The sequence below is a fragment of the Meleagris gallopavo genome, chromosome 11 (genome assembly GCF_905368555.1).
Source record: "Meleagris gallopavo chromosome 11, MGAL_WU_HG_1.1, whole genome shotgun sequence".
Lineage (NCBI taxonomy): Eukaryota > Metazoa > Chordata > Aves > Galliformes > Phasianidae > Meleagris > Meleagris gallopavo.
Window position 1 is genome coordinate 16,984,470 of NC_139414.1, and position 27,462 is coordinate 17,011,931.

At 41.8% G+C, this 27,462-nt stretch overlaps 2 protein-coding genes across 5 annotated transcripts in view; one reads left to right on the top strand and one right to left on the bottom strand.

The window, feature by feature from the left end:
* The window catches only part of PIK3CA (phosphatidylinositol-4,5-bisphosphate 3-kinase catalytic subunit alpha), a 40,660-nt gene extending 29,846 nt beyond the window's left edge, over nucleotides 1-10,814 (bottom strand). The window contains exons 1-3 of one of the 4 annotated variants that reach the window (XM_085232934.1): nucleotides 10,611-10,814; nucleotides 916-1,056; nucleotides 617-823 (exon numbers count right to left, since the gene is read on the bottom strand). The gene's annotated coding sequence lies outside the window, so the exon portion shown is untranslated. Of the gene's footprint in view, nucleotides 1-616; nucleotides 827-915; nucleotides 1,057-10,390; nucleotides 10,533-10,610 lie in introns of those variants that run through there. The other 3 variants (XM_085232936.1, XM_085232935.1, XM_085232937.1) reach the window with 3 other exon arrangements.
* Nucleotides 10,815-10,999: 185 nt separating this feature from the next.
* On the top strand, nucleotides 11,000-24,681 carry ZMAT3 (zinc finger matrin-type 3). Its single transcript, XM_085232947.1, has 6 exons — nucleotides 11,000-11,149; nucleotides 14,392-14,717; nucleotides 16,533-16,652; nucleotides 18,417-18,583; nucleotides 18,696-18,796; nucleotides 19,666-24,681. The coding sequence occupies exons 2-6, from the start codon at nucleotides 14,448-14,450 to the stop codon at nucleotides 19,875-19,877; spliced, it is 870 nt and encodes a 289-aa protein (XP_085089073.1). The 5' UTR covers nucleotides 11,000-11,149; nucleotides 14,392-14,447; the 3' UTR covers nucleotides 19,878-24,681.
* Nucleotides 24,682-27,462: the final 2,781 nt, after the last annotated feature.

Genomic DNA, 27,462 nt, shown 5'->3' on the forward strand with positions numbered 1-27,462 from the left:
ACATCAGCTAGGGTTTCAAAATCAATTCAGAAAGGCAGACTAAACACTCAATACAATTTTATCAGCCCATACTTGAGACTGAATTAATCATTCTGACTTCTACACTTCAGTTGAAGACCAGTGGCTTTTCCAATTGTAAGAAGTCTCATTACATGGCTGTCATAAACAGGATGTAGTAATGTTTTATAATAATTTGCAGTATCATTAGTATCAAAAAGTTGTTCAGTAAGATGGGTATGTAAATTTGATTTCTTTGCCAGTTGGAAGCATCTTCTAGACTTTTATCACTGTCATCTAAGGAAAAAAAGGAATCTGCTCATTAAACAATCCAACTATGTTTATAGATTCCAATTTACTACACACTTGTGAGTTCTGTGTTCTGTTCCAAACCAGTAGAAGAACAAAGCTTTAGCTACTTCCTCCCCCCAGTTTGTTTGTTTTTTAGAAAAAAAGATTCTATGGAATCCCCAAAACTAACATCATGAAAAAGAAGTTGTGTGGCAAAAGTAACATTTTTGAGAACACCAAAAATCTATGTTCCATTTTATTCCTTTCAAACTTTCAAGACCAAAATATTTTATTCTCATCTTTAGAGAACAGCCACTCCAGTGCTTACCATGAAGAAAACTGGGCCGGGCTGCTTGCCTAATTTTGCTGCTGTCCCAACCTGATGTGTGGTGATGGTGAGGCTGCCTCCGACGAGATATTTTCAGTCCTGTCCTTTTGTTCTTCCTGCTTGCCAAGCTGGCACTTTTCCAAAATCCAGGAAGACAAAGATGTCTGAAACTCCTCTATGACAACACTGTTACACACAGTAGCAGCGCTGCTTTGTTCATAACAGAAAGCAGAAGACTAATGTAATGCAAGTTAGAGTGTGAATTTCTTATGTATTATTTACGTACGTGAATTTCTTACGTATTATTTGTCTTTATCCTTCCACAGAAGAGGCGCAAATACGCAGAATTTCTTATCTGATCACAAACAGCAGCTCAAGGAAAACAACGTGCAGAGGGATCTAACAACCAAAAACACATCTTCCCAGCGTTTTGTTTCCTTCTGAAACAGAGAAGCAATGATATCAATGTTAGCTGCAGTTACCTACTTCTCTCCCCTTACCCCCCCAAGCAGCACCTTTGCATTGTTCTACACCAAGCTAGAAAAATTAACATTATTGCTGGTATTTGTAGAATTACGGCGCAGAAGAAATACAAGGTCACTCTCTACTGTAAAGAAGAAATCTCACTAAGACTCTGCTTTAGTTTAGTTACGTATGAGAAGATAGGCTTTATCAGATGTTTCTTTAAAGTTCTCCTGCATGCAGCTATTTTTTCATTTCTGAACCTAATATCCTTGGGTTCTGGTTGTAGTGACATTCAGACATTGTGAGTAATACCAATGATGAGATCATTCAGAAAAAAAAGGAACTCACTACAAAGCATTGCTGGGCCATTCTGAAAAATTACTCAAGAATGATATAGTATCAGATATCAGAAGAAAAAATAAGATGAACAGTTGTTTTTTCATTTGCCTGTTTTTTTAAAAAAAGCCTAAAGTATTACTTTTTTTTTTCCCCCCTGTAAGAAAAACAAAACACCTTCATAAATCCTAGGGTTTTGACATCGTATTATTTCTATACCCCCTTGAGCAGCCTCCCCTAGCCATGCAGACACATTGTTTACAGCCTCACTATCTGGGAGCCATGAAAACAAGATGACAGGAAAGAAGCATTTGCAAGTTGCTGGTGACCTCTGCAACTCCCACCTCGACAGTGCTTTCTCCCTAGGGAGCCTGTGACATACCAAGAGCACAGCATCTTCCTAGAATATTTTCTTCCAGTTTAAGGCAGATTTCTTTTCCTTTGTTAAAGAAAGGAAAGCCTGGAATTAAGACTCTTTTTAGTTCCAAGCCATTCAAGAATTCCATTTCTAGCTTTACCTCAAAGGATCTTGTATTTATAGAGGACTCGTAGTCATACAGCACAGCGAAGAACTACTGAGGCAATGCATCTTCTCTTTATGCTTCCTTCATTACTTATTACTCACTGCTTCAGGGCTGGGGGAGCAGTGGGATGGGAACGACTCTCCCACCTGAGTGCTGGGATCAGGGCCGTGCTGTCAGGGCCAGCTGTGTGCTGGAGCCAGGGAGCAGCACTCATGCTCTTCTGAGCTGTTTAAGTCAAAAGCCTTGAAGTTAGGCAGTAAAAATCAGAGCAACAAGTCACTTTGTACCAGTAGAAATAAGGTTTTCCTTTTACTTTTTAAAAATAATCTATTTTGTATGGGTGACAAGCATTCCTTACTTCAGAGAACTTCAGAGAGAATGCAAAGTAAAAGAACCTCTAATTCTGTTCCTTGCTACAAATACCCAGGGCTTCAATTTCTGTTTCTGTATGCAGAAGTCATCTTTTTGGAAATTAGTACAGAGCAACATCAAGAGAACAGGACAGACTCTTCCACGTCACTAGGCTACATAGTAACAAATGCTAGCGCATACATACACAGAAATACAAAATTCCACCTTAAATCATGCTGTTTACTTTTCTTTCTGCTTCTTCCCATCCTCCCACCTTCCCGGGCTATTTGGAACCCAGACAGTAAACAGAATCCGTACAAACAGGAAGTGCTGGCACACAGACAAGGACAAGGAGCAGCAGAGCGAGCCCAGGTGCTGCACACTCCCTCCAGCCCTCACCTAACGCCTGCCTTTTAGAAGAAATTCCCTTTGCTGCAGCGAGATGAGCCTCTAGTTCTGTTGAAAAAGAACTGCCCACGCCTAAAAGGGCAGGGAAAGAAATACAGTGATGCTGAAGGCACTGCAGTCCTCAGACTTACCCCTCTGCTACAAGCAAAAGTAGCAGCAGAGTCAGTCAACAACACTCACCCTATCAGCTCACATGGACAGAGAAATGCATGTTCCTACCAAAACTGGACTGAGATAAGAACTTCTGTTTATAAGTTTTAATTTACCTTTTCTCAGCAGAGGCACCCCGTTAGCCCTTCCCCTCTAAGCAGAAGCTGAAAAAGCCAAACTCAATTTTGACTTATGACATATACTATTCACATAACATTTCTTAGAACCAAGGCTGAAAGCAACAATAAATAGAAATAAAAGGTTTCTGCTACACTGAAAGAATTGTTCCAGACCCCGAATGCAGTTCCTGTGTAAAATAAATAGGTTTTGAGGTGGCAGTGAATAGCACTGTTTCTGCAACTGTGCAGATTTTTTGAAGTTAAATATAGGGGAATGAATGGGAGTGCAGAAACTTCTGTTTCGTAATCCAAATATAAGTTAGGTTTCCTCTTCTACCTTCATCACCGCAGCCAAGCGCTTGTAGAAGCATAGGTTTGGTTTCTATAGACTTAATGGCTTCCTTTAACAACAAGCATTGTTTGCAAGTAACAAATCAACAGAAGATGGGATGAAGCTTTACTTCTGACAGAGCTCAGCAAAAGCCACGGGAGTTTTTTTGTTGTTGTTGTTTTAAGCTTCTATACGAGAAACAAAACCTCCACACGTTTTCCACTGAGGTATTTCCTAACTCTTTTTAAAATCATCTGTGGAAAGTTTGTGACAGAATTAACACAAAGGCACAGCTCCTTAAGTGAGACATCTCAATTCTGCAGCTAAACTTTCTTGCTCTACAAAGGGCAGACAGTAACACAGTCCTCAGCATACTGTCCTATACAGACACAGAGCTGTACAATAAGACAGCAGGCAAACCCATGCAGACCCTTGAGAATCCTTCCCTGCAGAAACTGCTGCCTGCTTCTTCACCAGCTACAACCACCCCAGAAGAGTACAATGGCTTTTTGAGAATCAGTTAAAAAATAGTAAACACTACTGACCGGTTTTGTATCACAAACAAGTTCATTGGAGAGTAACTAAATACTTATTTAGCCATAAACGACAGCTCTGCTAATAGGTAAGGAGCAGGAACTTTCTGTAGAGGATTACTGCTGGTGTGGTGAGCAAAGATCCATCAGATGGGGACTAGTGGTACTTACCCAGAGTGGCACAGCAGGACGCTGTTCAGCTGTGAAACATTTAACACCAATCCCTACTCCTGTCGGGCTTCACCTCTGCCCCCTAAAGCTCATAGGCTGCTTAGGTGCACTGCACCTACATGTGTCAGAAGATGGAGGAGGGAGCCTCTATTTGAGGCAACTCTTTTGACAGAATTACTGATTTTGTAAGTACATTTGCTTGCTTTATTTAAGCTGGAAATAAACCAAAAGTTTCTGTGAAGCCTGAAGGAGCATAGGTTTATCCCTGTTCAAACTGCCAATGATGCTTGAATAAGACTTCTCTCTGCACTTCCAGGTTGAGCTCCAAGGTAACAATTATGATTCCTCAGACAGTAACATATTTGCATTTGTTTGTTTGCTCTTCCTGAGCATATGACTCATGTTGACTGTGTATGTCATTAGGCCTTGCCTGCTTCAGCCTGAAGTATGAGAACAGCTATGGTTAACTGCAACAAAGGGTTCTTCAGCCTGTTTTGATCAAATTTTCATTTCTGTACACATCTGTAAGAAGCACCTGCTTTGCAAACCTTGTGTTCTGCAGAGAAGTGCTGCTGAGACACTGTGCTTGTTGTTAGTGCATCTCCTTTTCCTATGCTCCAAGCTGCTACCCACATTGTTTCCCTAATGAGGTCAGGATACCACCCATTCATGTTTACTACATCTGAAAGAAACTGCTAATATTTGCCTCAATAGATACGTACAAATAACAGGAACTTTCCTAAGAAGTGACATGAGCTCAGAGGCATTTGAACAGTAAATACCACCAACTTCTCTGCAACAATTTCAAGACTTCTCAACTCTCCTGCTTGGAAGGTCACTTTCATATCCATAACAGATTAAATGCTTTGACACTACAGCATATGTTGCCTATCAGTACAATCAGAATTCTTTTAAAGGGATACATTACAGTGACAGAACTTCCTTTTAGGGAAAAAGAAAAAAAAAAAAGCCCAGTGAAGATTAAGCTTATGCGATGTCCTGTTCTATCCCAAGGTTAAGTATCCTACATTTAATTCCAGTAAAAATTGGTGGTAAAAAAAACACCAATTAGGGAAGAGGAACCATACTGCAAATTACCTAAATCATGGCTCACACACTAGGACATCTGAAGCTGTTGTAATGATGGTTACACATCTCAAATCACCTTGCAGTTGCTTGTGATATCATTCTGTCTGCTGATAAACAGTAAAGGGTTTGGAAAAGAGGTGGTGAAAGAAGAGTTGAAGAGCTGGGTTGCAAAATAATTTGACAACACACTTAAGCAAAGCCTCCAAAGTCAGGAATAGGTTTTGCTCTCTTTCTCTTCAGGTAGTTTCCTTGCCTCCTAGTTCACATTTACATCCTTTACCCCTAGGTAGCAGTTATGCCATCTTCCTCAACACATCAAAACATTCCAAGCTGGAGACCTAAGATCAAGGGAGCACTGCTGAGCAGTGACAACTACCTGAGTGCTTCATCCTCCATTTCAGAGCAAGATGAAGAGGAATATAACTTAAGAGAATTTTACTAAAAAGCAAAATAATTAAACTTCACCTACTCAATTAAAATGTTGGTGTCCACTTTAAATGCTTTATTTTAGCTAAATACCATGTAAAAAAGAAATCACAACTGGTTAAGTGTATCCTCTACAGCTATAGCATCTCAATTAGATGCTAAAAGTTTTCTTGAGAAAAACATTTTGATTCTACAACAAGTGCTCTTCAGTAGTACCTGACATTAAAATGGAAGATTGCACAGAATTGACAGAACAAAATGCAATAAATTAATTGCTTTCCTTTCACCAGTAAGACTGCCTTCACAAACTGGTAAGCAGAACTGGATGTTCAGCATCTGCATCAGCTTCTCAGGACACAGTAGAAGTTTGTAGTCTCCATTATTAAAATCCAGCAGTAGCATTTGCTGGTTACTGTGTTCAGACTGGGAACATAAACACAAAAATGAAGTGGTATATTTTATAGTCTAAGCATTTTAATGACCACAACATACTTATTTTAGAGTACTATTTGGAGTGGAAGCATTTACTTCCTTCCCCAAAGGGAGGTTTATCTAGAAACTTCTTAAGTTAACATAATCAACTTTATTTTTTTTTATTTTTTAATTTTTAAAGCTATGCATGTAGTCAAGAGTCCAGTTAACGCTTTCCAGCCTTAATAAAAATTACTTAATAGCACAAGCACCAAAGTTGCCTAACAACATATCTCACCACAAAAAGTATTTTTGTAAAATCTGAGAATCAATTTATTACCACTTTGCTTGCGTGGTAAAGCAGTCCTTACTCCCTGCTCATTATTCCTTTCTTTGTGCCTGTACCTGCAGATGTTTTGTGCTTAGTTTGCCTGCATCTCTGCAGAGACCAGCATCATTGTTTTTCTAGAAAGGCAGAGGTTTAAGTCCCAGGGCACAGAAATTTTGTTCTATTATACTTGAATTAGAAAACAGGCAGGTATTTCTATTTGTGGTTAATTCATCTCAGATGAAATGCTGAATCTCAAACATTTCAGTCCTGCTCAAGGCTTCTTGCATTTTGAAGATGTTCAAGAACTGCTGTTTTTTTGTTTTTTTAAATTGACTACCAATATTTTGAAGACCAATTTAGGTTGCTCTGTTGAAGAAAACCAGCAGAGGTATTGCCTATCACAAGGACTCAAGACATTTGCCAGACAACTGGGATCATAACAGGTACCCTGTGCTTCTGAAAGGATCACAATTCAAGTTAACAGTGTGAGTTAAAGTCTGGGAAGAGTCTGGGAAGAGTAAGAGGTATTATTTCCATTAACTACCTCATCAAGTACTAGCACAAGACTGACTATCCTGCACATTAAATGATTAGTATGGAAAAAAAGTTTAGTTTTAGCCACATATGTGTCTTTTGAAATACAGTACAGTCTAGGAGGCAACCTTCCAGCTCTTTTTCCTTTCTTTTCTGCTTGGACTTGTAGAGAAACATGTCGTATGTGTATTATTTTTCATCTCTTTGCCTTAGAAAAGGGTCATAATGTACAGCCAATAATGTGACTCAGCTGTCTCAGTTTCAGAGAACTTTACCGTAAAAGTCTTGGCCAATTCAGTAAACCCCTTGTATCCAACAAACATGCTTCAAGGTTCACAATCCTCAAAAGCTCAATTTGTCAGCATTTATTTTACTTGTAATTTCCAATTAAATAAACGAAATCCATCCTGTGTAAAATCCATAAGGATAAAGTTAATATAAGGAAACTTGTCAAAAAGCAGACTACAAGATTTCTTTGACATATACCTGACCTACTACTGGTGAAAAAGCAACAGGGCACAAAAGAAAAATACGCCAAACCTTAAGTTCTTCAGTTGACTCAACAGCTTTTAAACTACACTTCAGCAGTGCTAATTTACTTCTACTGCTAAATTAGCAACATGCCAGAGAGGTGAAGGCTACACTAAACCTTCATCATTCTCTCTCCTCCTATTTTGTAAAGGTAAGTTGGTTTCTTTGAACTTTGTTTCCACACTTCTAGAGTTCAGATACTCAGACATAACCTCTCTAAAACAGACCATAAACATTCCCAGCAAGTGTACTTGCTCAGTCATGCCTGCCAAGTGCTTTTATTCCCCGCTTTATTAGCTTTGAGAAAAGTACACTGTTACTAGAGAACAAGTGATTATTTCCACTGTCTCTCACACTTCTTGTTTGAAGTACACAGGGTTTCTATGCTTTCACAAAGGGAGATCCAAAATTAACTAGGAAAATACCTCCTATGCAGGCTATATAAAATGAAAATTCTTGGTTGAAAACCATTGCTTAGAGATAACAGATTCAACCTCACATAGACAGTACTCAATCTGCAGCATTTCCATTTGCCCACAGGTTTGTGTATGTATCTAAAGTAAGCCCAATCTTTTAAACAGTTGAGCTATCCTTAACCCCCTCAACCCCACTCTTTGTTTTGTTTGTTTTTTAAACTGAAGCAACACAACATGGGAAACAAACAGTTAACACTTCAGAATATTACTTTTGGTTCATATAATATTCCATTTACCATTCAAAAGTATGTTTACAGAATAATTTAAGTTGGAAGGGACCTCTGGAGGCTACTCAGAACAACTCACATATGATTGGCATCTGAACAAACACCAAGAGAAACAAATCTGTTCTCTCTCTGCACCGCTCCCACTTGGACGAGGGCACTGGGAAGAGAGATTTGTAACAACTATTTGCCAGGACACATTCAGCTTCGAGTAAAAGAAAATTCCACCCAGTTCTACCACAAATAATTTTGTTGCCTCTTGTCCCCTAGTTATAATTTCAGACAAGTATCATCACTTGGAGGAACCAGAGATTTTTTTTTTCCCCCAAAGGAAGAGACCAAACTCCTAAAAGCATAGAATGTGATGACCAAAAAGATATAAAAACAGCTCCTACCTTAACTTACACTTCAAGCCATCAGCCCGTTCCTTCAGTCTGTGGAAGTACAAACACTTCCTCTCTAATGCTCCTCCTCCACCTATTTACATGCACAGAACACATGTGGCCCATTTTTCCTCATCTGGGAGATTTAATAAGTCTCACATGTTTTCCAGTAGTTACAAAACTATAAAACTGACCTTTGCTTTATTACTTACAATGTTTTAAAATCCTGTTTGCATTATTTCAATTAATATTCCTTCTCTGGTTATATACCACAAGAGAAAAAGTAGCATCAGTTTTGACTGTTTCCTCTTCAGCATCAAAGTTAAAAGTAAACAGAAAGCCTTAGCTCCCATTCATCCAGAGGTAACAGACCATGCATCTCTTTTTGAGTGTAATGTTACGGCTATTGATGTTGCTTAAAACTTTGACACGTGAGCAAGCACAGTATGCATTAAAACACGAGGAACAACTGCAATCAGAAAGAAGTTCATTCTTCACATGATAACACCTTTCAAAGGTATTATTTTTTTCCAATACCTGGAAAGCTCTTACAGCCTACTTGGTTTTGTGAAGCAGCATGATGGTGAAAGTACGAAACTCTTGCTTTTGCATAAATCCTATTCCAAATCCTCCAGCAACTTCTTACAACAGCTGTCCAGAAGCAACTATTCCCCACTTGCTTCCAGAGAGCAGTTAATTCTGACTGGCACAGAAATAGTTAACTAGGTACTGAACTGCTTTATGACTTCCAATAAAGCACAACTGCTTTGTAAACAGCTCAGTTACACCACCTTTTCCAAAGAATACTCCAGAAAAGAAAACAAAGTGAAACCAAAACACTCAGTTTCATTATCAGTAGAAGCAAGCTGTAACAAAAAGCAATACATTTCTGCCATTCAAATGGAATGAGAATTGGAGGCAGCAGAACAGCTAAAACATCTGGGTGTGGGTCTGCAGGCTGGGCTTTGTGCTCTGAAAAACAAGAAACGTTGTCTCCAAGTTGCTAAGAATGGCATCAAGTTCACACCCCTGAAATTCAGGGCACCTGCCCCAGCAGAACTCCAGCTAAGCCTCTGAAGCTGCTATGTTTATTGTCTTAATGACAAAGACAACACTTCCCAGATCACAGGCAGCACTGTGTGGTGTCACCAATTCCCCTACAAACACTATGAGTTTTCTTGATGTGGGGTTTCACAGCGACACTGTTAAAATATGCTTCCAAATTCCTGCTCTGGAAAAGCTTGTTGTTGGAGAGCAACGTTACTTATTGTGAAATTTTCTGTTCACAACGAGCATTATTTCAGAGCAAATTATCCAATGAGCTCCCTGCAGTGTATAAATCATTAAAGCCCGTCATTCTGAGGGCTGGAATATTCCCGGGCACACATGTTGTTTATGCACAGTGAGACTGGACTTTGATTACTGCACTGCATTGTAGAATTGGAGCATAGAAGGAACTGAAGCAAAAGCTACGAGAACATCCCTATAAATTAATTGTGAGAGAATAAATTAAAGAACCCAGGTAATGCTGGCGAAAGCAAAGAACTTCTCCAGCATGATGAATTTGGAAACTCGTTACCGCTCAAATCCAGGAATGTATGGGTACAGATAGGTGAGAGGCCAGAACTCAGCATTCTCCATTAAAGTGATGAGAAATTCAGCTCCCAAAGGCAGTCCAGCACCCCCGGCTCCCTGCAGAAAGGCCGCACGCCCCGCAGCCGCACGGCCCGCTTGTAAACACGGCTCACGTGTGTGCGCTGCGAGCACGCGGTGCTGCGGGGCGACGGCTGTGCAGCAGACCCTTAAAGCCTTCGAGAAGAGATAAAACCGAACTGAGGAAAAGAACTTTAAGCAACACCAGCAGCGGCTCCGATACCTCAGTAACGCGAGGCACGCCCACAACAGCACCAAGCCCCTCGGGGAAAACAAGCACACTGTTCGCGTGAGGCCAGTCAAAGTTCCACCGGCAACCTATAAATACCCGAGCTCCGAGAAGAAGCCGCCTTCTCGCGTTCATCACCGGCGACGAGCGGACCTCGGGTCGGCGCGCGGAGGCGAAGCTCCCGCCCGGCAACGCGACACAAAGCGCTCGGCTCCTCCGCTTCCCGAGCCGCGCGCCGCAGCCCCCGCCCCGCCATCCGCAGTGCCCCACCCGGGGGTCGCGCTTCCCCCGCGGGCCCCGCCGCCGCCGCCTCGCTCACCTCGCGGGCGCGGTCTCCTCCCGCCGCTCCTCGCGGCCCCCGGGCGCCGCCCCGCGGGACCCTGGAGCGGGCGGACCGCCTCCTCCCGGGCGCTGGCGGAAGCGGCGCCGCAGTCCGCGCAGCACCCCCAGGCGAGCCGCCTCCCGCAGCGGCAATAACAGGAAGGCGGCGGGGCCTGACCCCGGACGGGGAAGGCGCCGCCCGCCGGAAGTGGAACCGCGGGGGCGTGGGGGAGAGAAAGGCGGGGGAAGCGAATAGCGCGCGTGCGCCGCCGAAGGGGAGCGGAGCGGGAAAGTCGCGGCGTGACGTCATCGCGAGACGTCACGAAGAACGGCGTGGCCTCGGCGCGTTCGGCGGCGTGCAGCCGGCGCCGTGCTGCCACCTAGCGCCGGGCCTCCGCCGTGGCACGGGACGTGGAGCTCCGCGCCGCGCACGCGTGGTGCCCGCCCCGTCCCGCCTCACTTCCTGCAGCTGGGCCCCGCCGTGCCCGGCGCCGGCTTCCCGAGGCCCGGCTTGCGCGGGGAGGCGGCTCCGGCCCGGTAGGTGCGGGCGAGGGTGACGGCGCGGGGCCGGGGCGGTTCCACACGGCGCGCGGTGCCGCGGGGTTTCGCTCTGTGTGGGAGGGCCGTGCGGTTCGGGCGTCCGTAGCCGCGTTTGGTCTGAACCAGCTTTATGTGCGTCCTTGCCCGGATTGAGTCGCAGAATCTTAGCGTAGAGGGGCCCGGCCCTCGATGCGAATGTCTGTGATCTCCGCTGTGTGCTGTGCGTGACACCGTCTTTCCGGTGAGGCTCTGCAGGGCTGCGGCCGAAGGGGCTCTCCTGGAAGGATGGCAGCGTGCCGGCAAACCGACCGGCTTGGGAGGAAACCTCTGCTGTTCTGGGAAGACAACCCACGGCTTTTTCATCGCTTATGTAAATCCGTATCGCTGTTCTTAATTGCCCCCTTGCATTTAGAAACTGATTCCTGTCAGAGCGCTGCTTGTCGTGTAGGCATCTCACTGTGAGCTCCGTCCGTGGCTGAGGAAGGTCGCAGCTGGCAGTGCACACTGCTGGCTGCGGTGCCCACAGCTGAGGCCGAGGCCCAGCTCGCTCACAAGAGGGGTTCTTTGCTCATTTGCTGTTCTGTGAGCGTAACGAATTTTGCAGCTTTTTGTGTGAGTGGAAAGGAGTCCGGGTGTCCTGTGAACTTCTGGAGGGGTATCTGTAGTAACCAGCAGTGTGATGTTAAAAGGACGCGTAAATAAGATGAAACGGAATGGTTTTCTTTCTTTTAAATAGTGTCTGGAAGGAGGAAAACAATGTAATTAGAGCAGTTTTAGTGACAGATCACCTTTAGAAGAACATCAGAGTTGTATGTGCAAAGCCAAGAAATTCTAATTTTAAAATTGCCCATGCAGCCTTAACTCCATCTTCAGAGTACTGTTTACTTTGAGGAACAGCGAATGACCTCATAAATAATGATTTCTCTAGGAGTATTGCTTTATGCCTTTTCCTCTGTCGATGCAGATCCTTTAAGCAGTGTCCTGCCTTGTGCTTGATATCCCAGCCTTGCCCATTGAGTATGGAAGATGTGGCACAACAAGCACTCATGCAAAATTAAGCAGATGGGTCCTGATTGCCGTTTACTATAGGTTGTTTTATATTGCTCTCAGAAGTATTTATCTATAATTGACTCTCTTTTTAAGGTAAGAGGCCCATTATGATATTGAAGTAAAACTCTGAAGTTTAATGGCATGTTTAGTTACTTGCATAGCTGATGTCAAGTGCCTTGAGGTCTGTGGTGTGATGTGTATAACTATTGTGAATACGAACTGGTTCCATCATCAGCACCACTGAAATTGGTTACACTGTCTACAAGGCACTAGTTGCAGAAACTAAAGCTAGAAGAAACTTCTTCCATAGTTCTGTTAATCTAGCAGAACCTATGCCAGAAGTTGGAGAGAAGCTGGGTGGCAGTGCAGAAGTTGGCCTGCTGATGGGAGGCTTACACCATGCTCATTCCTTGTTTATTCTTTGTACAGCATATTGTTTCATTATGTTTCACTTAGTTTTCATGAAGCTGTTTTTGATTTTGTTTTTGTGGTCATGATTTGATTCATGTTAGGTTCATGCCCTCCTGGAATTTTGGAAAGTCTCGACAGTGGAGAGCAATTTAAAACAAAAAACTTCCAGTGGCTCTGATACTGATTCAAAAGCTTGTTCCCAAGGCAATGCACGCTCTTCTTTCTTGCTGTTTTTTTGTTCCTAATTCTAGTTTTAGCAGTAATTGAACTTTCTCCAATCTTATATTGTTTAGATGTAACAATTCCAGAAGTGCTTATGTCACCTGAGAGTTTTAATCCCATGTTTTCTTTTTTCCTAATGGAATGTAAATCTTTATGGGGTCAGACTTTCAAAGGTAATAGAGGATCTAAAAATGCAATCATCAGCTGGGATTTTCCAGAGCTTGAATGCAACATGGTATTTATCTCCTGCTAATTTTAGCAGATTGAAAATCCCAGAAGTTATCCCAGATAAATGCTGTCTCCTTCTCCAGGGTCCTAAATGCCTTTGAAGTCAAATTCTATTTTCAAATGCAATTCAGAACCAAAGTTCCTAGGTGGCATTTAATTTACCTTTCCCCCAATCTTCCAGAAGTCTCCTATTTTGAGATGCAGATGTGGCTTGCTATTTGCTTTAACAGTGTAAGCCTGCATCACAGACATGGTTGCTACCAATGCAGCCTTAGCTAGAAGTCATCAGCAGACACCACAGATAATGCAGCTGTCTACCGCAATGTAACAGTGAATGGGATTTGTTATGATAAGAAGCTAATAAGACATTAACAAAAGTAGCTGTGCCTCGATTCATAATATCACTGCTCAGCATTATTCTGGGATTGTTCATCCCGGGCTTTAGATGTGATTTATAAACTTTAATTAAATAAGCCTCTCAGAACCGCTTGTTGGAAATGTAACGTTAGTTCTAAGAACTCGAATTAACCAAGAAATAATAGAATAAAGGTTAATATGGGATAAGCACTCCATTTTTGTAGAAGATGATACGGCTGCTGTGTAGGTTGTGCATAGAAAAGGAAATGCAGAGAAGTAGCTCAAGGTCATTCCACAAGGCTATGGAAGATTTGGGAAAGGGACGCTTGAGAAATGATTGTGTACGAGATCTGCTCACGTGGTTTCCCACTCTTCTGCTTCTTGTTGACTCAGATGAGAAAAGTTAACCTTGGGATATTTTTTCTGAAGATTTTTGTGATTATTTGGATGATGTAGATGTGTGTAGATATATTCTATATTAATGTAAAATAAATACGCTTTGAAATATTTCTGTTCTTTCTAAATTCTTCTGTAGTGTCATGTAGTTATGAATTGTAGTATTTGTTTATGTTTTAGATAGTGAGCTTCTCCTTAGGCTGTCAGAAGAGGATGTGGCTAACGGTCGTGTCCCTCTCATTCCTATTAACCCAGCTTTAGGTGCTGTGTGTGTTGGAGGTCACATCTTCTAGCAGTCACAGAGCGGTGAGGTTTGTATGCTGTGGCAGGGTCTGCTTCTGAGTTGGGCACTATGAGGAATCTTCATGTGCCCGCAAAGGTGCCCTGGGGTTCTAACAGCTGTGTTTCAGATTACTGTCTGTTTCTTATACCCATATTTTTTTAATATCTTGCCGTGGTTATCCGTTATTCTGCTGTATTGTAAAAAGGCATAAAGCAGATGCAATACAGTTGCAGAAGTTGTCCTCTCAGTTGTTAGTGTGACTTATTTCAGCATTTGTGTCTTTTTGGTCTAGATTGGAAGAGGACTCCTCATCCTTCAGAAATAGTATGCCCACAGTCGTCTTGGCCAATGATTCTTCTACAGCAAGCAGGACTTCTTCCTCATCCTGAGAAACCTTCATCTCTTCCTATGTCAGTGGCTACAAGGCCCAGAGCCACCTCACCACTCTCCCCACCAAAATCACTTGGACTGGGGCCTTCCTTTTATCACGCACAAGACGAAGAGCTTGCAAAGGTGGTGGAGCAGGACCCTATGCTGGAGGAACTATGTAAGCCTCTTTGTTGTAAGCTCTGCAATGTCACTCTGAATTCAGCTCAGCAAGCCCAGGCTCATTACCAGGTAAGCAGAGTAGTAGGGGGCATGGATTCCAGGGCTGCTGCATCTTCATTGGGTTTTGAGTGCTCTGTTGGCTATACAGTAGCAGCATCATTTGAATTAACTCATCTGAAGCTACCTTTGCTACATCTGGTGGACTGGAAGCTGTGTCTAGAACTACTGTACACACATAGCTTCACCTTGGTTGAATTTGTTGGTCATCAAGAAGAAGCAGAGCTTTCTTTTAAGGTATGATGACAGGATCAAATCACAAAAAAATTTTCTGTGCAGACAGAAGTCCTACTAAGATGGCATGAGTGGGAAGGTAGACATACCTACTTTTTCTTTGTTTTCCACCTCTACATCTTCCCAGTGAAACTGAACTTCTAATTCCACAAACATGATTTTTGTAAGGCCTGGACAGATGTTTTTGATAGAACTAGCTGTGCCCTTAGGAGAGTAGTCTGCTACCATGTGCTTGTCACTGCCTCCTTCCTGAGGCTATGCACACCACTGCTTTGCTGAAGGCTGTATTTATGCAAACACTCATGTGCTTTGAACAGTGTATGGGTGTTGAGTCATGGCCTGAACCACAGATTGAGCATCTGGGTAAAAGACCCGGTCAGCCCTGGGAGCACAGGTGAAGGCAATTCATCTGTGTGATTGGAAGGGGTGGTGCCTGGCTGCACCTCTTAGACTCATTTAAGGGCTGACTGCTACTGGGCAAGGATCTCTTTCTGGTGATCCCTCCTTAGTGGAGCTTTTCCCTGGGGACCTATAATCTTCTGATAGGGGTGAGTGATTTTCTTCTTTTCCTTTATAATGCTTTTTTTATTCTGCTGGTGCTTCTGCTATCACATCTCTGTTGTAATGACTTTCTCACTGTATTGGCCTGTCCAATTGCTACAGGAAGTATCAGCTGGATCAGCTCAAACCAAATTCCATTTGCTCAGTCTGTCAGTTGGTTTCTCTGAAATTGGTTAGGAACAACTTGCGTGTTTCTTTGCTGACACTGAATAAGTCTTAGTCTTACATCATCCCCTATATCGATAGCCTGCCTTCCTAGTGCTAAGTTTGTGAAATATGTAGTTATGGTAACTTACTTCACTACCCAATACAAGAGGGTGGTTTTCTGTGTCTTCAGGACACCAGGCCCACAGCTCACATTTGCTCTGTTGGCCCTAAAGAAATAAATAATGTTTTCCTGACCCTAAAGGAATAGGTTGTTATAGTTTAGCATAGGATTTCTGCAGTGTTTCTCTCATGGTGAGGCAAAAGTGCATTTGTAGTTAAAAATGTGTGACTTTTATTTATTTTACACATATACTTTAATACATATCCACAATACATACACTTGCTCTTATACGTTTCTCTCAGTTTTCAAAGCACCAATAAGAACTACAGTATATATTTTCCAAGAGAAAATAAGATACAAAGCTGAGGTTTTTTTTTTTTAGAAGTTTGGTTTCTTGCATTATCTTACATTCGCAGCTTCATGAAAATGTATGTGTGTACTCAGGCTTATCAAAAAGCAGTTAATGTTTTATGTTTAAAACACAAAATGCTGGTTTTAAGTGAAATAGAAACAGATTAAAGAACTAGTTGTTGCCTTACTTGTTTCAGAAAATTGTTTGAAGATTAGGTGCAATGTGCTAGCTGGTGAGCATTCTGGAGCAAAGGGGGGGGCTGTCTGCATCTTTCAAAGTCATAGTGCTGTTTTCTGAGTGATGGTTCCTTTACCTGAGATGCCGTCTTCCTGGCCGTTTTTCTTTTTATTTCTGTCTTCTTTTCTGTAAGATGCTGTTACTGGGACAGTGATTAAACTAGTTCTCTTTGCAGGGTAAAAACCACAGTAAGAAACTCCGAAATTACTATGCTGCCAATAGCTGCCCGGCACCCGCCAGGATGAGTAATTCAGTTGAGCCTGTGCCACCTCAGGTTGTTTCCCTTCCAGCTCAGGTAAGGCATGGGGAGGTGACTGAGATTGTGATGTTTGCTTGCAACCTAACTCTTATTAAGAATAACTAGGTCTCATGCTTTGAGGATTACTGCAGGAGCTTGGAAGGAGTTTTCCTTATGATGGCACAGGAAGGTGGTTATAGACTGTTGTGAGCTGTTTGCTTTCTTTTGAAGGAACAGATACCAATCTGCTGTTGCAGCAGAATTTTGAACTTGAAATAGATCATTTCTGCATGGCAAATACTTTGTTTCCTGCGTAAGTCTGATGTCCTGCTGATTAAGATTGTTTAAAAGCAGGTATAAAAGAAAATAGCTACAGCTGGATTTAAGCATGAAGGTGTGGATCTGCTCTGCGAAATCATGCCTTCATTGTGTGAGTGAAGCCTATGTGGAAAAAGTGCTTAGATGCTCCTGCACCCATTGTTCAGTCTTACTATGTAATTCTTCTTGCTCCTTCTGCCGTGGTTATTCCTGAGTACAGGGTGAGTGGAAGGATGGGTCATTCTGAGATTCAAATCCATCTGCTCTCAGGCATGTTAGAGGCAAAGGAGATAATGTTTACTTTGTTCTTCTTGACTTCTGATTGTCTTGGGGCTTAGCAGCTAACCTGTCTCTTGCATGTGAAAGTGCAGAGAGCCATAGCTGAGCAGCAGGGATAAAAGTTATGCCTGTCATCTCCAAAAGTTTTAAGCCTCTGTCAGTACGAAAGCAGAAAGCATTTGCTCTAAGCAGATTGTTACATGTGCTGTCAGAGCCACCAGAGGGAGACTTAGTCCTGTGTAAAATGGCTTTGTGGCTCATGTTGCTGAATCAGGGTCTTAAGAGGGCACTGAGTCCTGTCCTTGGTGATGGTACGTGGGTGCTGTACTTGCTGGGGTGTTTGGTGCTGCTTTTGATGGAGAGAATGGTCCATGGCAATAAAATGGCCATTCTGGTTCCAGGTGAGGATTTATGTTATAACTCATGGGTCAGAATTGTGTATAAGCTTGTGTATAAGCATGTAAGCTTGCAGTTTCAAAGGAGACGTAAAAGAAACTGGACTTTGCAAGTGCTGCAGTGACATGGCTGTATCAATCTCTTGCTGCTGCAGTTTACGGAGCATTCTTCTCTGGAAGATGCACAAACACTGAGGAGACCTTGTTGCTGTCCCAGTCAGCGTGCCTGTCTGATGAGACAGGCAAGGTATTGTTTCCAATGGCAGGAGCTCCTCGTGTGGGGCTGGATCTTCCCTCTGAAGTTTGGGTTCAGGTGTCCTTGCAACTGAAGGTCAAGGCTAAGAAATTTGGTAACTCTGTTATTGCTTTTATCTCTCAGTATCATCAGGATACTATGGAGAGATTGGCTACACTGGAAACACGAGCGGGGAGTGCTGTTACGTTTCAGTGAGTCGTCTTCGGTATGAAAGTCATGATTTGTTGGCTCCCAGGAGTCAGGAATAGCGGTGTTACTTCACTGCTGTGAAGTAAACAAGCTGCTGTTGCTGTTGAAGAAATACAGAGTTTATTCAGATTGTTTTCCTCTCTATCTGAAGCATGGAATTTATATAGATATCAAGGAATTTGAAGATGCTGTGGAAAGCTGAGGCAAAGAAAACTAAGTTGTCCTTGTAAAAGCAGTTGGGTAGGGGCTGGAATGTCCTAACCCAGTGTTTTAATTCCAGTGCTCTTGCTGTCTGACAAAGGTGATACTGGTCTCAGACACTGTGATTCAGGTATTGCAACAATTTAACTTTGTTTCACATTGTGTTTTTCCCTTTGCTGCTAGATGGGATCCAGTAAACCAGGCGGTCGAGTGATCTTGGCCACAGAGAATGATTACTGCAAGCTTTGTGATGCCTCATTTAGTTCTCCAGCTGTGGCACAGGCTCACTACCAGGGGAAAAATCATGCCAAACGGCTGCGTCTTGCAGAAGCACAGAATAACTCATTCTCGTAGGTATTGTTCAACTTCACGCTCAGGCTGAAAGCATGTGGCAGTATCTCTGGCAGTCTTTTTTGTCAGAAAACTCGGACTTGCAACTGTTTGTATTTGTTTAATCTTCAGGGATGCATCAGAACTAGGCAAACGGAGGACAAGGAAAGAAGGGAATGAATATAAAATGATGCAGAACAGAAGAAATATGTACACAGTTCAAAACAACACAGGTAATCGCGAGTTCGCACCTGTTCTATTGTATATTTAGAATAATAATGAATGTTCAGTAGACTTGTTTTTCTTCTATTTCTGAGCTCTGTTCTAACAGGGACAGGTTGTTAAAGGAGCTGGTTCCAGCTCTGTTGATTCTTCTTGTCTGCATATATCTTCCCAGCTGTTAAAGTTACTTTGTTTTGTCAGCCTGCTTGTTATTCTGTTTTCTCTGTTTGTAACTTAATTTACCATCTGCCCGGCCTGTCTGTAGGGCTGCTCTAAGTGATGACAATTTTCCTGCTTTATTTTCTTGGTAAGAGACCAGATGCTTTGACTCCTGCTGTAGCACAGCAACCTGTATGTGCACTCTCCTGTCCAGAATGAGAAAGATGAGAAAGTGTGTTAGCCTCCCTGTAAGACCATCTGTTCCTAGAACCCTTTCTCAGGTGTTAGTTGCTAACTTTTCCTCTTTATTGTTAAAGTGTTTTAGAGTGTCCAGCCCAGCATCTATTTCTCTTTATCATTTTAAGTTGTGTTATGAGCACATATTGGCTAAAACCTTGCTTCCTGGTGAATCTTGGTTTAATATTGCCATTTCAGTCATTATCCTTTGGAAAACGTTTATTTTAAAATTCTATCAAATGTCATTTTGGGATGACTTCTAACTGGGTTAGACAGCTTATTTTAATCAAAAGTATTCTAATCAAAAGACTTCTAATTCTTGAGTTGGGTGATTTAAAAAAAAAACCTAATTAATCACTTAAATGATCAATTAAAGAAGCTAATCTGTGGCTTCCTTTCATGCATTTGTTGAATTTGAAGATGTCAGTGAGGTGCCTCAAGCTTTTTTTAAATAGATAAATAGACTTTTCTGTTGCTTTCTCAGGTCCCTACTTCAATCCCCGCTCTCGTCAGAGGATTCCTCGGGATCTGGCAATGTGTGTCACCCCCAGTGGCCAGTTCTACTGCTCCATGTGCAACGCTGGGGCCAGTGAGGAGATGGAGTTCAGGCAGCACTTAGAAAGCAAACAGCATAAAAGCAAGGTGTCTGAACAGCGGTACAGAAATGAGATGGAGAACTTAGGCTACGTACAATGATGCGCCGCCCGTGGTAGTAGTTTGCAAATAGAGCAGCTTGTCTCTCGCCTGCTGTTTGCCACATGCCCTGCTTTGTGCTCCATTTGATAGGAGTATGCTCTTGAGCTATACATGTAACACCTGCAAACTCAGTGGTATGGTTAAATTTTTTTTCTATCATAGTTGGCAGGATGACACTGTGCAGGACATGAAGTGTTTTTGATGTTTGTTTGCTAGTTATCTAAGGCTCCTCATTGTGTTGAGTGGCTGAGGGGACTTTGTTTTCTCCTCGGCCTTCTGCATGAATATGCAAAGCCGAAGAAGTGCTGGAAACTTCTGTGGTTCTACCACATGGGTGAGACCACATGCAAAGCCTGTTCCCCTCTTTGCACGCCACAGAGTAGTGCTCCAGAATGTATTTCTCCAGCAGAGTCAATCTCTGAACAGCTTGTAAAAGAGGAGCAGGAATGGGACCTGTAAATGTGTGAGTTAGGGGTGTACTTGTCCACAAATTGCTAATTGTGGCTCTTCTTACAGCCTACAGTAAATTCTTTTCACGTGCCTGTAGAAAGGCTGTGCACACCTCTCTATCTTGGAGGGTCTTGCCTCTTACTCCTTTCTCTGTGTTGCAGATTTCTCTCTGAACATCTGGCATTAGATATCAGCTGATTAGCCACATCCAGAAATATTCTTCTACCAAACAGTTAACAGTGAAAAAGGGTTCTTGGTACTGTTGACCGAGTACTTTAATGCACTATGGGTAGCTCAACTCTCTGTTAAGTCTCGGTGGCTTAATGAAGTGAATTGGAAAGCAAACCTTGGGTGGGATGTGCTGTGCTCTGATTCCATGTTAGATAGGGTAGGGTTAAGGATAGGTTGGAAGGAACTGTCAGCTGTAATTTCTTTGCATACTGATGTAGAAGAGAGTGTTAGTGCCTGGCCTGCAGCTTTGTTGCTCTGGGAGAGCAGGGCTTCCTTGGCCTTGGGAAGTAGATGTCAGTGTATCCCACCTCCACATCATTCCCTAGAAAAAGCCGAAGGGATGTTAAAGAGAAGGTGAAATGCTCCCTGTATTAGATGAACTTTTCCCCCCTCTTTCTTTTCCCATCTCAAACTGGGTTTTAATTCCATTTCTTGATGTGAATTTCACCATTTAGGGACCATAGAAATCTAAGGTTAGTTAGGATGTGAATGTCACCAGTGATGATTGAGTAACAACTTTTTGGTGATGCAGAAGTATTCACAAAACTTTTCAAGCATCTTTTTAAATTTTTAAATGTCAGTGAAGAGTATGTGTCTCTTTTAATTTTCCTAAGCAAAAGTGGAAAGGGGATAAAGAGTAGAAGTAGGACTGGCATGCTTCTACCTGTTTAGGTAGATGTGAGGAGCTGTGATTGGAACCCGTCTCACAATGTTTCTGTCACATCAGCTTCAGTGGCAAGTGCAGCATGTAGCTAAACCCTGTTGGACCTTATTCACCACAGCACTGCTACAGCTGTACATTGGTGGCTGATGCAGAGAGGAGGGGGTAATGGAGGGACCACGCCTTCTCTCTTACTTCTCCATAGGTAGATTGAATTAAATGCAGCTCCATCAGTTTCATTAACCTTTTACCAGGGATAAACTTTACCTGATGCATGATGTTGAAGGTAACCAATCCTGCCTTTTTTTTTGCCATTCTGATCCCTGTCTCTTGCATTCCAGAAGGATTATCTGCTTGCCTTAAAAAAAAAAAAAATGAAAAATGACTAAACAAAAAATCTATGTAGTTTTTATTAGTCTTTTTAATTCACTTTGGAAAGGCTTGTCTCACTTGGCTGCTCAAAAATGAATGCTTTTCTCAGAAACTGAGTATTGTTGTCTCTAGCTAGCTGAGCACCAGGTAGCCATGCAACCTTAGCACTGCTTTCCTATATCCTGGCAGGGTGAGCTTTTGCAAAGTAGCTGAAAGCAATCTACATCATTCCTGGCTGATCCTTGCTGTGCAGATACAGGCAGGGCAGCAGACATCCTCTTGAGTGGGATTCCTTCTGCTTTCTGCAAAGCCCTATTAAATATGCTTTGTGCACAGGAGTGTATTAGGAGGTAAAACAGGAGCCCAGACTGAAAGGCACTAACTAGGCAGTTTTGACAGGCTGTTTATTTCTCCTATGCTATCCAGCCCACAGTTCACATTTGCAACGCTGAAGAACATTCCCCTTGCAAAAATCTCCTGTCAACCTTCTCCCCTCATCTTTTGCTGTTGAAGGGCTGGTTTCCTCTTAGTGGAACTTTTGTTTTCTTAGTCTGACACCGTTGTGCAGGGCCAGGAGGAGCTGGATTAGCTGTACCTTAAGTATTTCATCAGTATGAATCATGCTTTGTAGTTAAACATCCCTCTTGCTGTAAATTAAAGCATTTATAAATTCTGTGGTATTTTCCACAGGCTGCAATTAATAGCAGAAAACTGACACTTTTTAAAATAAGAGCTGGGGAAGCTGCAGGTACTTATAATGAGGACCAAGAAGGCTTTTTGTTTGCTTTCACATAGGTTATAATCAGCTGTTCACCTCTTTGCTTAGGTTACTGCTCCTGCTCCCAGCCCAACAACCTGCTCTTCATTTGGCATTTCCAGTAACTGTTCACCTCCTGTGACTGAGTGGCTGCTAGAAGTGTCAAGACTCATTTTGCTCCATGTGACATTACCTCCTGGTACAAATGTGCTACATCCCACTTTCCCTTTAGCACAGGAAACTTGATTACAGACACCTCACTATCATCATTAGGGTTCAAGCCAATCCAAACTCATGCTTTCCAGCATGAGAAGCAGGATGGGTTGTGGTTTTATTTTTTTGGGAAAGCTGTTCTCCAGATCATTGTTCAGAATGTGTGTTGTGGGATGAGAAGGATACCATACAGCTGCAATACTATTTTCCAGACTCAGCAAATTATATTCTCTAGTTATAATCGAAGTATCAAAATCAAGAAGTAGAACTTTTGTGAAACTGTCACATTGGCCAGTAGGTTAATGACCTTTGCTGCTAGAAATGGAATACAAATCAATGTCTTCATATTTATTTTACTGTGCTGACCACTAATTGACTTGTTAGTATTTAAGGCATTATGTAGGTTGTTTTTGTTTAAGTAGTGAACTCTACATTGCATCGCACTTTGCTTTGGGGTCAGAAATGATATTTAATATATTTGTGAAAATGTTTTGGCTCTCATGGGTGTGTTGTTTTCTTTCCCTTGATGCAAAAAGCTCCATCCTCACCCCCCTTCCCATTCCCCTGCGCCCCCCCCCAAAAATAAACCCAGCAAAAAATAAAAACAAAAACAGCAGTGCAGCCAATGGATATTCTTTGTTTATTTTCACAACAAAACTAGGATTTCCTTTCAGCTCTTACTTAAATGTCCTTTCTAGGTGTGTGTTTTTTTTTTTTTTTTGTCTGGTTGTTTTGGTTTTTCCCTCCAATGATTCCTTTGGTAACTTGGTGATATCTGTGGGGAATTTTTAAGCCTTTCTTTTAAGGTAAGGAAGCAAACTGTGGAATCCATATACTTATGAAAAGTATTCAAGTGATATTGTTTTGCTTGCATTTAAGCATTAGTTGTTATTTTGTGTTCTGCACTGATGGTTAAGTGCACTGTAATCTTGCCTAACATTGGTCTCTTTTTGATGTTTTGCTTTTTTGGTATTTCTCAAAAGGAACCCTGGAAACTTCTGTGGCATTGCTTAAGATGTTCATTAGCGCAACAAAATGCGTTTTTTCTATAAAGTTTATTGTCCTTTTTCCTTTTCTAGATGCTCATTACAGGGTGTTGGAAAGGAAAGCTATTACCATAGCATGGATTTATATTTTGGCTTATTAATGCATGAGGTCCTTTTGCTTCATTATTTAAGTAATACTCTCACTGTAACCAATGGAAATCTTGGCCAAGTCTGGAGTAAATGAAGTACTCTAGCCAAATACGTTGTGTTGGCTAGGGCCAGGGGAATTATATTGCTAAAACTTATGTTTTTTACTTCTACATTCGGGTTTCAACACTCTTCAGGTTATGAGGTTGGCTTTTTTTTTTTTTTGCTTTCTTTTTCAAGGAATGTGTGTCTTACTCTGTAAAGATTTGCTCCTGCCCCAGCTAAAGTGGTTTGAAATCCATGGACTTTGGTGGATAGGAGCAGGCCTTGAAACCTTTCAGGAATTTCATGCTGCTGGTATTTTCTCATAGATACACTTCTTTAAAAAAAAACTCTTAAATTTTACAACTTTGTATACAAGGATGCTCTGGATGAGAAAGGCATCTATTGCCAATTATGGAAAAACCAACACCAGGATTTCTAAGGGATTAACAGAGAATGAAAAAGTATTGACTTGATCAACTTGATTTCTTTGAAGCTAGTAGCTAAGCTTCTATTTTTGTGAGCTGAGCCTTTTTTTTTTACCATCTGCACGAAGTTGGAAGCGAAGATAAAATGTTTTCAAATAAATGTAGTTAAATAGTTCTGGGAATTTCTTCTATTTAAGAAAAGTATTTCAGTTAAAATGTATATCTCTTTATCTGAAATATCTGCAGGTAAAGGCAAGACAATTTTTTTCTTTTAATAAAGTCAGTTTTTCAGTCTGTATTTTGCAGGAGAAGAATGATTTAATTTCCTTCTGCGTCTGTCCAGCAAGATCATTTGCAAGTGCTTTGAATGTGTTTCATCTAGAGCCTTCTTGTCAGGTTGGTTTTGTACATTTGTCCTTCTTTCCTTTATGTTCTGTTGATCCCCCCTGAGGGAATAGTTGATGAAAATGATTTTTTTTCTTTGATCTATAATAAATATCTTCCTCTTACCATTGTACGGCCTTAGTGTTTGGTTTTGCTGCTGCTTGTGTTATGATGCCAGAGAGTGCATAACTGAATTGATTTTAGCCTAGCGTTGAGTGGGGCTGTAAGTATTATGTTTTAATACAGTGATAAAGGAGTATTGTAGGATTTGTTACTTTGGGTGATCAGAGCTCTTTGAACTGTTACTGAAAGCCAGCAGGGGGCTGAGTTCTTCCTCTGAGCTGTATTGGCTTCAGGAGGAGTTGAGATGGGAACCAGAAGGTATGGGAAGAGCTCTTTTCGTACAGTACTTGTCCCTAGAGTAGACATCATAAGTTCTGGAACAGCCCCAGGCTGAACCATCGACTTGCAATTCTAACTGCAAAAATGTTGGGATGAGCTGAGCCTGATACATATATTTGCATATTTTTTTTGCCAGTGTGCTCTTTTGCCCTTTTGTTACTTGAGAGCTCTAGAAGAGCATATGCTTATGCAGCAGAAATGACTTTCCAAACATCCTGAAGTACATCCTGAACTGGAGCATTAACACCAAGAAAATCTGAGGTTTGCTAGGTTGAATTCAGGTGAGAGAAAAAGTTTGGTTATCCTTGGTGCTGAGAGCAGAACGAGCTGCTGACCTGAAGGGCAGTATCCTGGCACCTAAGGCACCTAGGGTTTTGTGACAACTCTTGTGGCACAGCTCTAGTCTAGATGCAGTTGTCTGAACAGGCACGTGTATAGAAATGCTGAGTCACAGCCTGAACCAGTGACTGAGCACTGGCAGGCAGGGCAACCCAGGGAGCTCGGGTGTGTGCAGTGTACCTGAGTGACCAGAAGGTGTGGAGCCAGGATGCACCCCTTCCCAGACCTCATTTAAGGGCTGGCAGCGGAGGCAAGGCAATCTTGCTGGAGATCCCTACATAACTGAGGCCTTCCAAAGGTAAGCAGTTTTTCTTCCTTTGTTTCTGTGTCTGTGGCTGCTGCATTCGGGCTTGTTATCATTTGCTGTAGCCTAGGATTGTGCCACTCTGCTATTATTGCTATGTTTTCCATCACACTGTAGTATTACAGCATGTATCCTTGCACTCATGCCCTCTGTGATTCAGGGGATGGGAGCACTGCAGTGAGTAGTGACACCATGGTGGGATTATTTTTTGGCACTGTTTTGTGGGACTAGGAGCTGCCTGAGTACTTAAGTGCCTTCTCCTATTGTAAGAGACAAATGCAGAGTGTTTAATGTATTCTTGTTTATAATTAATAGGGTCATTTAAAAAAAAAAAATAGTTTTGTTAAATTGGACCCCAGCCTCTCATTGTCTTTTGTTATCTGTGTTCCTTACAGTTGTAGGAATGGATGAGCAAACCTGTATGGAGCAGCACCTTCCTGTTATGGGATGTTCAAGTACTGTCTGACATTATAAGATGCTTCTTAATACTTACAGCTGATAATTGTGTTCTGTGTTAATTCCATGGCAATTCACTACAGTTAAAAAAAATTCAGTACAGTATCATGCAGAGACACCTGAGCAACCTAATTTAGGTTCACAGGTATTTGTTAAATTATGCAGCAAATAAAATAATACAGAAGGAAGATCTTAAACTAATTGTGTAATTTAAAAGCATAAATAGCCCTCCTTCTGTTTCTCCAATTAGCCTGGTGTGTGAAGAGCTTTTTTAGTTTTGTGACATTTTACAGTTGAGGAAGTGAAGGAAAAAATAAGTGATTCATTCAGAAAGGCTGTGACTGAAAAGGAAGATTGAACTGAGGCCTTTAAATACCAGAGTTCTGACCCTGCCCCTTTTCCATGAATCCTCTTTGCTCCCTGCCTGACAAAAATTACAGGATTTTTAAAACAGTTTGCTTAATAGCTCTTAGGTTTTCATTTTTTTATCTATGGTGACTTTACCTTGTATGAGGAAATGGTCTTTAGCAAATGGCTTAAAAAAAAAAAAAAAAAGCTTGAGAGAGAGTTCTCCACAGATTTTGTGGTAGAAGCAATACAAAGCGGTGGAAAAAAAAGACCAACAGCTTTTAGAAGAATTGTAGATGCTCTATGCTTGTGAAGTATGGGTTCAGAATGCTCTTCTGTGTTCATTTATGTCCACTTCATATAAATTCTCTCTATTCCAATTGCTAGTTCTCTCAAAGTATTTGAATGGGGTGCTGCTTGTCCTTTTAGGAATTCTAAGGAACTGCTGTAACAGATAATACCTACAGTTCAGTTGGCCTCATCCCTCTCTGTTGTTCTCTTGGCCTTGTTCTGCTGGGCTTGCTTCTCCTCTTTACCTGCATAAAACAAGAGCAGATCTACTTAAAGTCTTTGGAATTACACAAGTGCAGAGAGATTGGAAGATTATCCAATGTATATTAGCTGAGAGTAGAGTCTACTTTTGGTAGGTGTTTGCATTGCATATAAAGATGTTAAAAAGTATGAATTTAAGCATTGTGTCTCGCTATCAAGGGCTTTTTTTTTTTTAATGAGAAGATTCTGTGAATGAAAGAGTAAGGTGTAGAATTGTAAGAAGAAAAGAACATAGTTGCATATAGAGCTAAATATGCTGCATTCAGTGTGTCTGTAGAATTTTATGCATGAATGCAGCATTTACCTGAGGAGGCCTGGCTATGTACTTTGCTAAATGCAATGAGACCTCGTGTGAAAAACAGCACTTTAGTTTGTCTATTGCCCGAAGTATTATAAGATTAAATGTAGGTATGAAAAACCTGTGAAAAATCAAATGACAAAACTTCCATGCACCGGAAGATGAAGACATACAGGCTATCACCTGCTATTCTGGGGAGGCTATAAGGGGTATTT

Bases quoted from the DNA above. Each gene is read 5' to 3' on its own strand.
- ZMAT3 (XM_085232947.1), top strand. From the start codon at position 14,448: ATGATTCTTCTACAGCAAGCAGGACTTCTTCCTCATCCTGAGAAACCT. The intron at 18,584-18,695 runs GTAGGTATTGTT...TTTAATCTTCAG, and splicing joins GCACAGAATAACTCATTCTC to GGATGCATCAGAACTAGGCA. The intron at 18,797-19,665 runs GTAATCGCGAGT...TTGCTTTCTCAG, and splicing joins CACAGTTCAAAACAACACAG to GTCCCTACTTCAATCCCCGC.